Source organism: Aquila chrysaetos, chromosome 5, assembly GCF_900496995.4.
Source record: "Aquila chrysaetos chrysaetos chromosome 5, bAquChr1.4, whole genome shotgun sequence".
Lineage (NCBI taxonomy): Eukaryota > Metazoa > Chordata > Aves > Accipitriformes > Accipitridae > Aquila > Aquila chrysaetos.
Window position 1 is genome coordinate 7369542 of NC_044008.1, and position 13801 is coordinate 7383342.

The 13801-nt window shown below is 45.6% G+C and overlaps 1 protein-coding gene across 2 annotated transcripts in view; it reads left to right on the top strand.

Moving 5' to 3' along the window:
• The window catches only part of CAMK1D (calcium/calmodulin dependent protein kinase ID), a 232221-nt gene that overhangs the window by 134803 nt on the left and 83617 nt on the right, over positions 1–13801 (top strand). For both annotated transcript variants that reach the window (XM_030014815.2, XM_030014817.2), the window contains one exon: positions 5766–5840. In XM_030014815.2, the coding sequence (XP_029870675.1) occupies positions 5766–5840 (75 nt within the window). The remainder of the gene's footprint in view (positions 1–5765; positions 5841–13801) is intronic.

The window sequence follows — 13801 nt, forward strand, 5'->3', positions numbered from 1 at the left end:
GCCATCCTGAAGATTTTTTGGTAGGGTTTTTTTGTGTGGAAAGCAATCTGATATGATCAGTCTGTGTGAATATGTGTGAGACTATTCTAATATCTGTTGAAATTATTGACTTGTTTCAACTGAATAAGACAGCTGAGCAGAGGTAAGTTTCTAGTGTCCTCCAGACCAGAAGCTGTGATTTAAACACTTCCCTTGGCCAACTAGTAAATTCATCAAGCCCAGTAACCCCCATGCTGCTGGCAAAACCTCTGCAGGGTATATGTGGAAATAATGGAACATTTATTCACAAAGACATTTGGCTACTCAAAGCTACAAATCCTTAAAGGCTCGGGCTTTGTTAGTTCTGGCTTTCACAAAATTATTTATGCTTTCTTGTGGCATTTTATCCATGACATGTGCTGTTCATGGAGGTGCAGCATTAAATGTCATGTCTTGCAAATGTAACACTCTGACTCAGAAAGAGTTGTTACGGAGGGAACCTGCCCTACTTAAATGGCTCTCATGTTTGCCCAAGGTTTTTGTACAGTACTCTTCTAACGGATCTGCGTTTTCAGTGTTAAATATGATAGATGTTAATATAAGTGATTCAATCATAGTTTACAGCATGCCTTTGCAGCTGGGGTATTTAACATGCTCTCCTGGCAGCTCGGCAGCTAAAGCAGCAGCAAAATCTGAGTCCTCTGCTTTTATCTGTGCAGAGTGCTACCCCTCTAATTAATGATCCGTGGCAATATGTAATGAGTTTACTTTCAGCTCTTTGGCCTCTGGGATGGTCAGAAGCTGGCAGAGATGTACAGGAAGCTCAGTCATTAAAGGATTTAGTTTCCCTTATTGTACATCAACTTCTGTATTTTAATCCTTTGCTTCTTAAAAGCAATCTCCAGCCAAAGCCCATGGAATATATTGGTGGTGGTTTTTGTTTTTTTTTTTGGAGGGGGGGGAGCGGTGAATGTTGAAGTGAGTTTTGCCCATTAGGGCTAGTTTTGGACCTATGGGTCTTGTGCCCTTCTGGTGACAGCGAGTAGGACGTGGCGGCCCCGTGCCGGCCAGTGGCGAGCGTGGATTTTAGCATCGCTGGAGTGCCATGCCATGTACTCATCACTACTCCAGTGCTGCAGCACACCCAGTTTGGCCTGATGGAAACTGTCGTGCAGGGCCAAATGCCACTCCTGGTCAAGTCGGGTCTTGTTTCGGGGACGGGTTTGAGCTCCTTCAGAGGCAGATGTTTCTGTGTTTCAGCAGCACTGAACGCTGTAGCAGTCAGGGAAAAATGACAATTCCCCTATCAACGCTCTTGTGCAACAACTCCACAGCAAGCAAAGGGGAGCAGTCTGTGCTTGGGGCTCTGCAGCAGATCAAACGCTCTCCCGTCAGCCCTTGTTTGCACAGCTGCTGTGCTCGGAAAAGTCACCCAAAGTCGTTGGTTGCCCAGTTCAGTTTGCTGCTTTAAGTCTTGGCTAGCGATTTGCTCATATGTTAAAATATTGCTCAGGTGCAACGTTGCCTCCGTTCATTTGTGTTGTTGACGCCTTTGTAACAGCACGTGGGCAGAATCATAGACCTGAAAGGCTGGAGGGGAAACTCGATAATTTGCGTGGTTGCATCGAGCCTTGTAGCTTGTGTCTGCCTGTGGCACGGCATCCAAACCAGTACTGCTCTGAAAATGGTGAATCCATCCTTTCTTTTCTTAGTGTCTTACCAGGATTAGTTACTCTTCATGGTCTTCTGTATGCTTAAATTTGCCTGTTTCTCACTTCTAGATTTATTTTCCTCTTTGTCCCCTGGATTGCAGCACCTCATGGGCCTTGTAGGGTGAAGAGTCCTGAGTGAATTGGTTAAAATATTAGCCTCTCTTTATTTGTATTTTTATTTCTAGACACCTTCTTTCTATCGAATGGCCTCAGAATATTCCTGAAAATGAACAAAGCAGCAGTGGCCGGAGGTGGCACCTGCCTGTCATGTCACAGATGGGGGGATTTGCAGGGACACATCAGGGTGTCGGAGATGCGAGCAGTACCTGAGGTTTGCCAGGAAGGAGGGAGAGCATTAGGGAAACCAGCAAGAGTGATGAAGGAGAGGTTAAAAGGGTGGTAAGGCAGATTTCCTTAGTTGGGTCTTGCCTTGTTCATAACAATTTCTGTAATCTGATCTAATATGCTTTAACCAAGCCCATGTTTTGATGTTCACTTTGGAGGCTTTTTTTCTTTCTTCGGAAACAATTAATGGGAACTGCTGTCATCCCAGTCCGTGTCCGTGTCCCCTCTGCTATAGCCAGAATGTTGCACCATCACGTACCACAACAACATTGACACGTTGCTTTGCGCAGAGTTAATCCAGGGCAGGGTTATCTATTGCAGCGTGGGAGCCACAGGTTGGGAAGGGGGGAGGCCGGAGAGGGAGCACAGAGGGAAGAAAAAGGCTGTGGAGAAGCGGGGTTAAGATCCTCTCACCGAGATGGGAAGGAGAAGGGATTGGAATAATATGGCCCATTGGTTAAGATAATACTCTGGGCTTGGGGGATCTGGTTTCTTGGCCCCCTCTGCTCCCTCCTCTCATGTGACTACAGAAGCACTTCTAACTTTTCTGCGTGCTGCTTCCCCTTTTGCAAAATGAGAGCAGCACCTTTTAAAAAAATAAATCCTGGCAGGTCTTGAGGAGATCAGATAGTCCGGTGAGTATTTCTGCTAAGCGAGATCACCGGTGGGGCTGCGTGGAGGCATTTGGAGGCTTAGCAGAATGAATCCTCTGAACCTTTGAGATTCACTTGGCGCTTCTGGAGGGGGATAAAAGAGGAGTTAATTAAGTCGTTCCCAAATCCCTCCTGATCCGTGACCATCAAGTAGCTGCCGTTGCACAGTGCTTTCCTCAACTCTCGATGTACCCGAGCATCCGTGCATGCCAAAAGTGTCTGGCTGTTACCGGCATGTCTGGCACCGCTGACCTGCTCGCAGAGGAGTGGGACAAACTTGTCCCAATCCCCGTTGGCCCTTGTGGTATCGACAAAAGTAACTGATTTCCCGATTAGTAATGAACAGTATTCAGCCCTGAAGGGTTAATTATTGTGTATCAGGGCTGTAGGCGATTGCTCGCCCATGCTTTAAAGTAAGGAGTGTGCTAATTTCTGCAGAGGAGCGGGTGGCTGCTGCTGGCTGCAGTGACCTCTGCTGGGAAGCCCACGGCTGCTCTGGTCCAGCTTCAGCAACACAACCCACAACTTGATCTAAACCGCAGGCTTCTCCCCAAGTGATTTCCATCGATTTTTTTTTTTTTTTAAATTTTGAATTCCATTTTCCTTTAAATAGCTTGTCATTTGGGAGTCCATCTGAGTAGAGAAATGCCGTGCGGGCCAAGCTGCTTCATTTGCCGGTGTGTGATGTGCACTTTACCAGGAATATTATGCACTGCGTAACTGCATGATTAAGGCTGCGCTGGTCTTGCAGAGGCTGAGAGAAAGTGGAAAAAAGTGCCTCCTTCCCATCTAAGCAAGCCCCTCAAGTGCAGCAGCCACCAGCGGCTGGGGTGGCTGGTGTGCACAGGCGTCACTTCCCAAAGGGACATTTTCTTCCAAATACCCTCATCCCTATGGAAGTGGCTCCCTTTGTACTTTGCGGATGATTCAGCTTCTGCCGCCGCCTTCCAGATTACACTCTATTTTTGCTGTCTCCCTGAATCCCACGTGCTCACGTCCTGCATCTGATTTGAAAGAGGGGCAGATTGGCCCAATGCAGAGGACCCCACAGTAGTAGGACTAAACCCTTTCTGCCCCCTTCACTTTAGAACGGAGCAAGTTCATCTGCCTTCAGAGAGCCCAGCGGCACAGTGCCCATTTGCTTTGCAAATCAGAAAGGGGAGAGGGTCTTGCGGCAACCCTCAGCGTGCAGCGTTGCATGTCTGATGAGCTCTTTTCTGGCTTCTGCCTCCCTGGCTGTTCATCTTTGTGGGTAACCCACCCGTTTTAGCCACGTGTGTGACAGTTAGATGTTGCTGGCAGCTGTCTCGGAGAGGGTTAGGTTGGTTTGGAGAACCTCTGAGGTTCTCAAAAAATAGAAATGCAAAGCATTAATATGTGCATGGTAAAAAACGTACTGCAGACTAAGTTGGAGGCTTTAAACAGATAACACAATGGTGGATTATTTGTTTTAAAACTGCCTTGACCACGATGGTAGGAGGTACACAAATGATCACGTGAATGTGCATGTGCATAAAGGAAAATGGAAAATACATATAATAATTTTCATTAAAAGTGACTAATTGCTTGAACTGTCATTTGTAGCGTAGCTTCAGCTCAATTAAACAAGGCAAAACCACACTTGTCCTAACTGTAACCCTTAAGGGACCAGGCACTAGACTTGCACAACAAAATAAATGCTTCCAAACACGTGCTGTGCAAAGCCAAGGGGCTGGTGTATTGGTTTCCTGTTGTCAATATTAAGCACGTGATTTGTGATGCAGTCTACCTGGAAATTTTGCTAAAATATCATGGGATTTTCCAGATACTTATGTAGAGTGAGGAGCCTACTCATGTATTTGTTGCTCTGACATGCTGTAGTGCGTTATATTTGAGTTCACTTATTGCTGATGTTAAATTTCCTGTGTGTGAAGGTCCTTATATGAATGCAGCTTTTGATGATTGATTATGGGTGTAAATTCAGCTCAGTCATCATCTTTCCAGTGAATTCAGAAGAAACTGGGTTAGTCTGCGTTCTTACGGGAAAGATCCTGCCGGGTGCAGGGGACCTTCTGCTCTCAGCATCTTCACACAGACGTTAGGGCACTTGGGACCACTGAGGATGAGGTTCTGACACGTGATTAAGCATCTTAATTAAGCTACTTGAACCTTGAAACATGTAGAGAGTTTTGCATTTGATGACAATGCACTTTTACTTTCTTTCTGAACGTGTCCATCTGTTGTTTAATGAGTGGTCTCTGCTTGGCATTTCCCAGCTTTCTCTTGCTCTTAAAATGATTGTCTGCAATTGGTGTAATTAATATTCTGCCCCTGGAGTTGTACTGGTAGTCTCTTCAGGGTTTGCACAGGTTAAATGTATCCTTTGGAAATTATTTGTAAGCATTTAAGGAGCAAACCCAGAGGGGCATTGCTCTAGTAGTTAATTAGATGTACGCTTGTAGAGATGATTTTTCTCTTTAAAGCTAGCATTTTGACAAGAGGCTTAGTGGGAATGATCGTTGGAAATGGTGAGGATGTAGAAAACCCATGAAGATGCTTGGAGCCGTTGTACAGAAAGCGCACGCTGCTTGATAACGCTGCGGGGAAATTTGGGCGTCCAGACCGGGTGTAACATGGAAGCAGGGCGAATTTGGTGGGAAGGAGCGTGGGGCTGTCGTACGGCTGCTGCCCACCTGTGCTGGCGTCTGTGCGGGGGCTAATCCCTGCCTTCTCCCTGCCAGCCCACAGCCTGCCTCCGTCACTCCCTCGCACCCCGCTTTGCTGCTGTCCTGAGACTTCAACCTCCAACCAACCATCTTCATTCATCTGTCACGGGAACTGTAAACCTCTATTGCCCCACATACCTCACCCTTAAACATTTTGGCTTCAGAGAGGATTGAAGGAATTTTCTGTGAGTCATAACAGTATCCTGGGCTGTGAAGCACTCCTGACTGTTTGCTTTGGTCAAAATTGTATTTTATGATGTTGAATAAAGCACTGACAAGTAGTGTCTAACTAAAAATAGCTTTATGTTTTGCAGCCACTTAAAAAAAATAAAAATCGCTATTTCATCTTATTTTATCTTGTGGTTTTTCAGGATCAAGCATGAAAATATAGTTGCCCTGGAAGACATCTATGAGAGTCCAAACCATTTATATCTGGTCATGCAATTGTAAGTACTGAACCTAATGAAGTCTTTGTGTCAAAATTGCCAACTCTTCTTGTTCTGGTTTTGTTCTTTAATGCAAAAGATGGGATACTTGAGAGGTATTTGTCTTGTGTGCTACAGTCTGCAAAATCCCCAGCAGGTGGTTAAAAATGATTCTCCAGGTGTGATGGGCTGGGTTGTTGTGAAATCGGGAACTAAGGTGTTTTGTGAATAGTCTCACCCCAGTCAAACCAGAGTGAAGAGGAGATGTTAAAGGGATCAGAACTGGCTCCGTACATATGGAGTTGCCACGGTTTAGTTCCCTGTGACTCAACAGATACCTGCTCTGTACTGAGCAAGAGGTGACCCGAGATGCCACCATGTGCATGGGTACATGGGCACTGCATTTGCAAGAAAGCATCATCCTTGTCTCAGTGGAAGCGGTAGCTCATACTGCTGTTCCTTGACACGTCTCTCTCACCAGAGCCCCTCTTCTTCCCCTTTTTCCCCCTCAGAGCCTGAGAAGATCAGGATCCCATCAGGTACATGGTACACTGTGGCCTGGTCGCATCCACCCGGCAAGGAGGAGGGAAGTGACAGGCAGATGCTCATACTGCTTTTTTCCCCCCTCTTTCTGAAATCAATTAAAAAACATGATTTGAAGGTAAAATTTCCTCTTACCAGCTCTAGTGTCTCTCTTTTCAATTATGAGGTCACCTCAAACAAGAGCACAGCAGACAGACAGAGCAGAGGGATAAATCACAGCTGGGAAGAGCCAGATGTGCCATAGAGAAACCTGGAGCATCTGATAGAGGCAGCTCTGGGGCGAAATACCCCACGGGAAACCCTTGGGGACTATGCCGGTCCCTTGTCTGTTGGTAACATCCAGGCATGGAGATGTCGTTAGAAGCTGTTCTGATGGCAGTGTGGGAAGAATAGCGCCCTGTACATTTTTAACCTGTTTTTGTAGCCCTACATTTCAGCCCAGAGTGCTGCAAAAGGACTTGCACAGGAACATTAGTGTCGTACCAATTCCAACAAACCAGCTGGGTGGTGGGAAGTACTAATTTTGTGATCAGTTGATTTACAAATCCTTATTTTTGTTTAATCTCTTTAGAAAAAAATTAATCAATATTGCTCCTACTTATTATTAGCTTGTTTAATGTAGCGTAACCCTCACTTTTCTAAATTTCTTACATCCAGATCACTGGGTTATCTGAAATGTAGATCTGTAAGCATAGGTGACACTGAATATATATTAGTATAAATTTCTACTTGCTCACAATTCAACACTTGCTAGGAATTATCCTTTCTGTTACCGCTGTATTTGTAAACCCAGCCAACTAATTTTCCAAGGGCCAAGCATTTAGCTATTCCAGAGGGACACAGCATCGCTGATGCCCACCGGAGTGAGATGCCCGGCTGAAGTCAGCAGCCGGGAACCCATCCGCAGCGTTCGGGGTGGCAGCTCTGAGCAGTCCCCAGCCCCGAGGAAGAGCTGTGCCTTGTGCTACGAGGTAGACCGAGACACCCTGCGTACAAAGGCATTGAACTGAATCTGCAAGGGAGTGGGATTGATGCTTTCTATCATTCCTCTTAAGAAAAAGCAGGAAAAATCCTCCAAAACTACAGGGTTGTTTTATTCGAATATGGGCACACGCTTGAACGCAATCAAGTGACAGCACTGTAACAAACACCCACTCACACAGAGAGCCCGTGTGACAAACCTCGTGTGTGTGCGTGCTCTTAATCTGCCTCAGCTATGGGGTACAGCACGTTAGCTTAAGCTTATTTTATTAAAGTCATTTGATGTTGCGCCAAGCTGTTGCTCTTAGCCCTCCTTGCTGCTGTGAATCAGACAAGGCCGTGTTGTCCTCTGCTCTGCACAGAGTATTTCCAGGGAATAACCTTTCTGTGCTTTCTTGGAAAAGAGTTGTGTTATCCCAAGGTGGAGAGGACAAGATGGCCAGGTACTCCCCCTCATTGCTGCGGGTGTTGCATTAAGGATGGTGCAACCTCCGCGCTGCCTCTGAATTTTCATCAATAATTGGGATTGGGATCAATTGGCATCAACAGTTGGGCAGCAACTCTGCGAAGTCCAGAAGACTCAAAATCAATTCTGCATGCCTCCTCTCCCGGTTTCTGTCTGGGAGAAGGCATGTACAGATAATCTCTTGTTTCCAAGGTAACACCAACTTGTTGATACAATAGCTGTGAACCATTGCACGGCATGAGGTATCTATTTGTTTACATCTCTGCCCTATTTATTATTAGATTCCTTGTGGGTTTTTTAGCTTCTCATTTTTGTGTTTTTCTCCTAAACAAGGCAACAGTTGCCTACACTTAAAACTGGGATTTGATATGAAGTAGAAGGGGTTCTGATCAAGCAGCTTTCAGGAAGCAGCATTTAGATTAAAAAAAAAGGGGGGGGTAAAATTAGGGCCACTCAAAGATGAGTGTCATAGGCACAACAAATCTCAAATCCATATGCCCTTTTCCCTGGCTCATTGCTTGCTAAGTGGGCACTAAGTAATGTTTCCCAACGGAGAGTTTTTTGTTGCCTGGATGGCATTTTCATTACCAGCCTTTAAAGCACTTCTTGCAATGTTGAGGAAAATCCACATTATAGCCCCTGAGCACCTCGCAGCACCTCTGTGGGAGAAGGCTTTTGGAGGTAGACCGAGCCTCCCTGTTTATGTTTGCTCTCTGGTACATCTACTTTTATTTGAAAGCCATGGTTGTTAGCAGGCCAGCTTGAAAGATAAATATTGCACCTCATTTATTCTGTCAAAGATATGGGCAAGCACAGGTGTCAATGTCTGTGCTGGAGTTGGCAGGAAGGGAGGTGAAGAGGTGGCTGTCCGTGTCTACTTGACACTTAATTTATTCCTGCCAGTCCCTCTGGGAGCTCTTCCCAGGGTTACATAGCTGTTGGTGAATCTGTCCTGTGTGTTCCCTGGCACATTCATAGGGAAATCTAATCTCTGGTTTTGGTTTCACCACCTTGTTTTCACATACATTGTAGACAAGCCATTGTAGAACTGTTCAAACTGGCACAGTCCTCTTAGTGCAAGGCAGACCAGAAGTCCAGCTTGGAGATCCCCAGATTTGACAACTCGGTATTTCACGTGCTGTTTCAAAAAATTAACCTGTTCTGTAGAAATGGCTGGGCCATTTTTTCTTTATTTATTTTCCCCAAATACAGGATATTCAGACCCAGTGACTCTAAGTTTGGCAATGTTATGGACAACTCCGTGCTGTCTTTTGCTCCAAGCAGTATTGCTCAGCTTTGGTATGAGGCAGAATTACCGGTGCAGCTGCAAAGCAGAATACAGATGTAGGATAATCGCTGACTCTCCTATGATGATTCTGCTAAAATTCTGCAGGCACTATAGAAAAGTATTGTAGGGCATTTAGATTTTGTCATATTTCCATTAGGATGATGTGCTTTCAAACCAAGAAAACACCTGCCCCTTTCCAAACTTGGATTTCCTATAGTACTGTTAAGACCTACACAGGCAACAAAGACAAACACCAAAATACTCTGAAAGTTTCATTCCTTCTGGATGCTGGGTGAGATTTCCCCAGAGGATATTGTAGAAGGCAGGGGCAAATAAAGTGCTTTTGGAAATAGTTTTATTGAATTATGTCTCTGTATGATAGTAAGCTTCGTTAATGAGCATTTACAGGATTTTTGGTTGCTATTGGTGCCACTTGGTAAGAATTACCCTACTGTATCTTCTAAGCTATCTGCCTTGCTTCACTTCATCAGTATAGGGAAATATCCTGATAACCTATTGTGGTTAGCATTGTCAGATACTAATATTTCATTGGCATAATTGGCCTCTTTGAGTATTGGTGATTCATTATCTGCATGCTGGAAAATCATACATAAATATGGATTTAGATGAACACATCTTTTCCATCTGAGTGTTACGGGACCTTTTGCAAACGCTGTTTCTGAACGTGCTACCTGGGCAGGTTGGAGCAGAATCCCAAAGCTCGACTCTGATTTCATCCGTATTGTTCGCCTGCATCGAAGTTTGGTTTCCCGCAGATTTGTGTGCACCCTGCGCTAGTCAAAGCCACAGGAGCTGGAGCTGTTGCCTCTCCAAAAGGGTATGGGGCCACGTTAAAAACAGATGAAGACGTTAATTTCCTTGTTCTTCTTTATTCATCCGTATTTGCTTAAAATATGTAGGAAGTTAATATTTTTGCTATCTATCTCTACTCTTCTGTCAAAGTTGGTTGAAGTTCACCCAGTGGGGCAGAAGTTACTAAGGGCTGGCAAACTGGGATGGAGAGACATTGCCTCACCGCCTTTGGAAAACAGGCTAAAAATAGGTCTAAAAGGCACCTCCAAAACTTACGGAATTAATCTGCCTGTCCCAGGGCAGTATACGCTGCCTGTACTGGCCGATCAGCCTCAGCAGATGTTTTTCTAACCTGTTGTTAAAAATCACCAGTCGCGTGCTCCCCAGGGAATCAACACCATTGCTTAACGTCCTTATGGGTCTGGAGCATTTCCTAATAACTAAGTCTTCCAGGCTGCAGTTTTAACCTGCTATGCTGGAAGTCTTATTTCTGTAATTCCTCCTGAAGGTAACGAGACTGGTCAAATGGGGAAAGGTTACAGGAGCCCTGGAAAGCTAGGTAAGTAATGATCAAACTTGAACACCCACCTCTGAGTTTCTCTGCACTTTTTTTCACAACCAAGAATAGTGCCAAATCCAGAGGCATTCCTGTTAATACCAGGATCTAGTTAAAGAAAGTGAAAACCCTACTGCCAGTCTGGTATAGCTTTCCACCTCTTTGGGGGGGCTGTGCTCCCGAAGCGTGGGTCTGATCCTCTCGGTAGGAGGGCTGCTTTACCCGGCTCCTGTCAGCTCGTGCTTCTGATTCTCCAAGGAAACCAGAGTATCTCCCCTGCATGAGGTCCTTCAAGGCTTTGATGTCTCTGCTGAGAACAAGCTTTTAGGGTGAGCAGCCCGGTTCAGCCAACCCTGAAATGCTTCCTCCTACCATTGCAAAAAAACCCAGCCCAAACTGCACCTAAACCCCTGACCTTGGGGTTTTTCCAGCTTGGCATCTTAACTCTGCTGAATTATTCAGATGATTTCTATCACAGAAAAGCCAAGATGACGAGGGCTCTTTCCTGCCGGGTGCAAGTCACGCACCGAGGAGAACCCTGCCCAGAAGTTTGCAGGCTCTCAGGGTCCCAGTGTCCCATTCCTGCTGTTTATCAGCTCTCCCCCACCACACGCAAGCTCCTCACAACCCTCTAATGGCTTGGGATGCAGCTCAAACAGGCAGGTACCTACCTGCAGTGAAATCTGCAGAAGTTTTTATTATGACTGAAACTATGCTGCTTGTGATTTAGCCTTTCACCTGTATGTTTTGCAAATAAGTAAGCGGAGCGCTAAGCCGTGATTAAGTGCTGAATTCCCTTTGTTTCCCGAAAGCCCAATGCCTGAGCGCACTCCGAGAGCAGCCGAGCATGGACAGGGTGTGCAAGTGACATTTCAGTGAAAATATTCAGCCTCTGAGAAAAACAACAGACAATGGAGGGAAGTGCCGTGTTTGCCAGGTTCCTTAAGGAGTCTAGCAAGGATGCACAGTGTTACAAAACAGCGATACACACGCCAAGCCTCTGTCACATCAGGATGCTAATTAAAGCAAAACATGGACCTGCCGCACCGCATTCCTTAGGTGAGGTTTATTCCCATACTCAGGTTTTTTGTGCCTGTAAAGCATTATGCAAAAGAGAGAAGGAAGCATCTCTGCATTCACAATGGTATTTATATGAATGATAAAAGCAAGCTGGATTCTTTAGCAGCAGAAAATACTTGTGTCCAAGCATCTGAGAGAAGCCCCTCAGCATCACCTTTTTCTGCGGATGGTATGTTTATTAACATTATTAGTAAGAACAGTAATGGTAACAGAAGAAACACCACCAGTAATGAAGAACACTGGAGCTGATGACCGTGGGCCAGAGGATTCAGTTTGTTTCATGGTACAGGATGGGAGATCAGCTGCACACCCACAGACTCTGCTCTTCTTTATTTCCAATACTCCTGGCTTGGATGAGGTGTCTCAAAAGGGCCAGCCCAAGTTAGTGGCTGGCACCCGTTGAAAATACACTGGGTCTATGTCAAAAGCCTTGGATCCCATGCTTCCTGCACCTCCTCGCGCTGCACAGGAATAAGATGTGTCGTAGCTGTTTGTGGCAGATGGATCTCATGGGATTTATTGGCTAGGACACTTAATGGATGGGCCAAGGAAAGACCTGTTCCTAATTCCTGGTTAAGCAGATATACATGAATTTTGTATTAATCAGTTACTGGATAAATTGTTCACTTGGTTTTGTTTTGGTTTGGGGTTTTTTTGAGCAAATGCTACTTAAGAACTACAGCACTGGGAAGGCTGATGCACATCTGGGCATGCCAGGAAGGAACCTGCGAGGTGCCAAGGGAGCTTTGCTTGGAGTTTGGCGCAGCTGAGCAGGGACTTAGGGGCTCTAAAGACTTCATTTCCTCACAGCTCGTGGAGTGAAAAATCAGTGCTTTGGGCAAAGCAACCTTGAGTCTGCAGTGGAACAAGAAATGGCACTAACTACACCCTGTGGTTGAAAACAGTCTTTTGCGGCTTCTATGGACAAGAGTTTTTTGAACTGGGGGAAGGGTGCTAGAGAAGGCGCAGCTCTCCAGGGGTGGATCCAGCTGGTGAACGTGGAAAGCAAAGTGGGACAGCAGCAACAGGGTTGAGCATGTGTGACACGACTGGGAGCATCAGACCGTCATCGTGGGAGAAGTGCTCAGGAAAATTAATCCTGGGCCCATCACAGCCTCCAGTGTGGACATATTGCAGACGTGGGCCCAAACTGCAGAGCTGGGATGTTAAAATTTTAAAATTGATCTTATTATTTGGGCAAGTGCAATACAGGTTTTGGTTCCAGCCTGTTTCTAGTGCTTAATGCAGTCAGAGCATGGTCTATGAGTATAGCTCAAAAAAAAAGATTAAAAAAAATCATGCTTTATCAAAGTCTTTGAAGGCATATTGACTGAAGAACACAGGCTACCCTGTTAAAAAAGGCTGAAGGAGTTAATCTCACTGTACCTCAGTATTTTCCCACTAGAGCTTTGCAAGCTGTTGACCACAAAATAAACTGACCCCTGGCATCATGCCCCTGGGAACTGGGTAGCAGCTATTAATCCAGCATCAATTTCACATCCTTTTCTTTGGGGAAAAAGATTACCTTACCTTACATTATTACATCAGTTGGGTTACGCTGGTGAGTGTTTGATACGAAGGAGTATCTCCCCTTTTCCAGTGGCTGAGAGGTTATAAGCAGACTAGGAGAGGTTAATGTCGGGGTAGAGATCAGAGCATGGGCAGATTTGTTGGTAACAGATTAATAGACCATGGATTGATCACCAAGATGATTTTTAGACACCTGTAATTGTGTGGATTGTGTATGATCCTGAAAGTGTGAATGGGCTCATTGGATGGTCCTAGCTGCCCTCAGCACTTTGGGTTTTCTTCTTTTTTCTGGCTGTGGCAGGACTTTTGGTAGCTCCTGTTCCCCGTGTCCTCTCCAAACACAGCACCGTCTCCTGAGAACAGCACTGAACAGCAGCCCTGTTGCTTCCTTGTGCTGTTTTATGTGTAAGGCCTTCAGCTGGGGCTAGGAGCTGGCGTTTTAGGGTCCATGGGCATCAGTCCAGCCTTCCTACAGCGACACAGGAATGGCAAGGATCTTCTTCATCTTGGGGACCATAAAAAACTTTCTCGTGATGATTTCCAAAACCACTTATAGGCAGTCACCTTCAGCAGGTGTAGACGATTGTCAACATCCTTGCCCCAAAGCCTGCACTCGTTATCGGTAGCTTACTCTTGAAGTGTCCCAGTATGGACCCATTAGCAAGGCAACACTGAGGGGGGGTTTCAATCAAAGCGCTATGCTACATCTGATGGAGAGTGGTTTT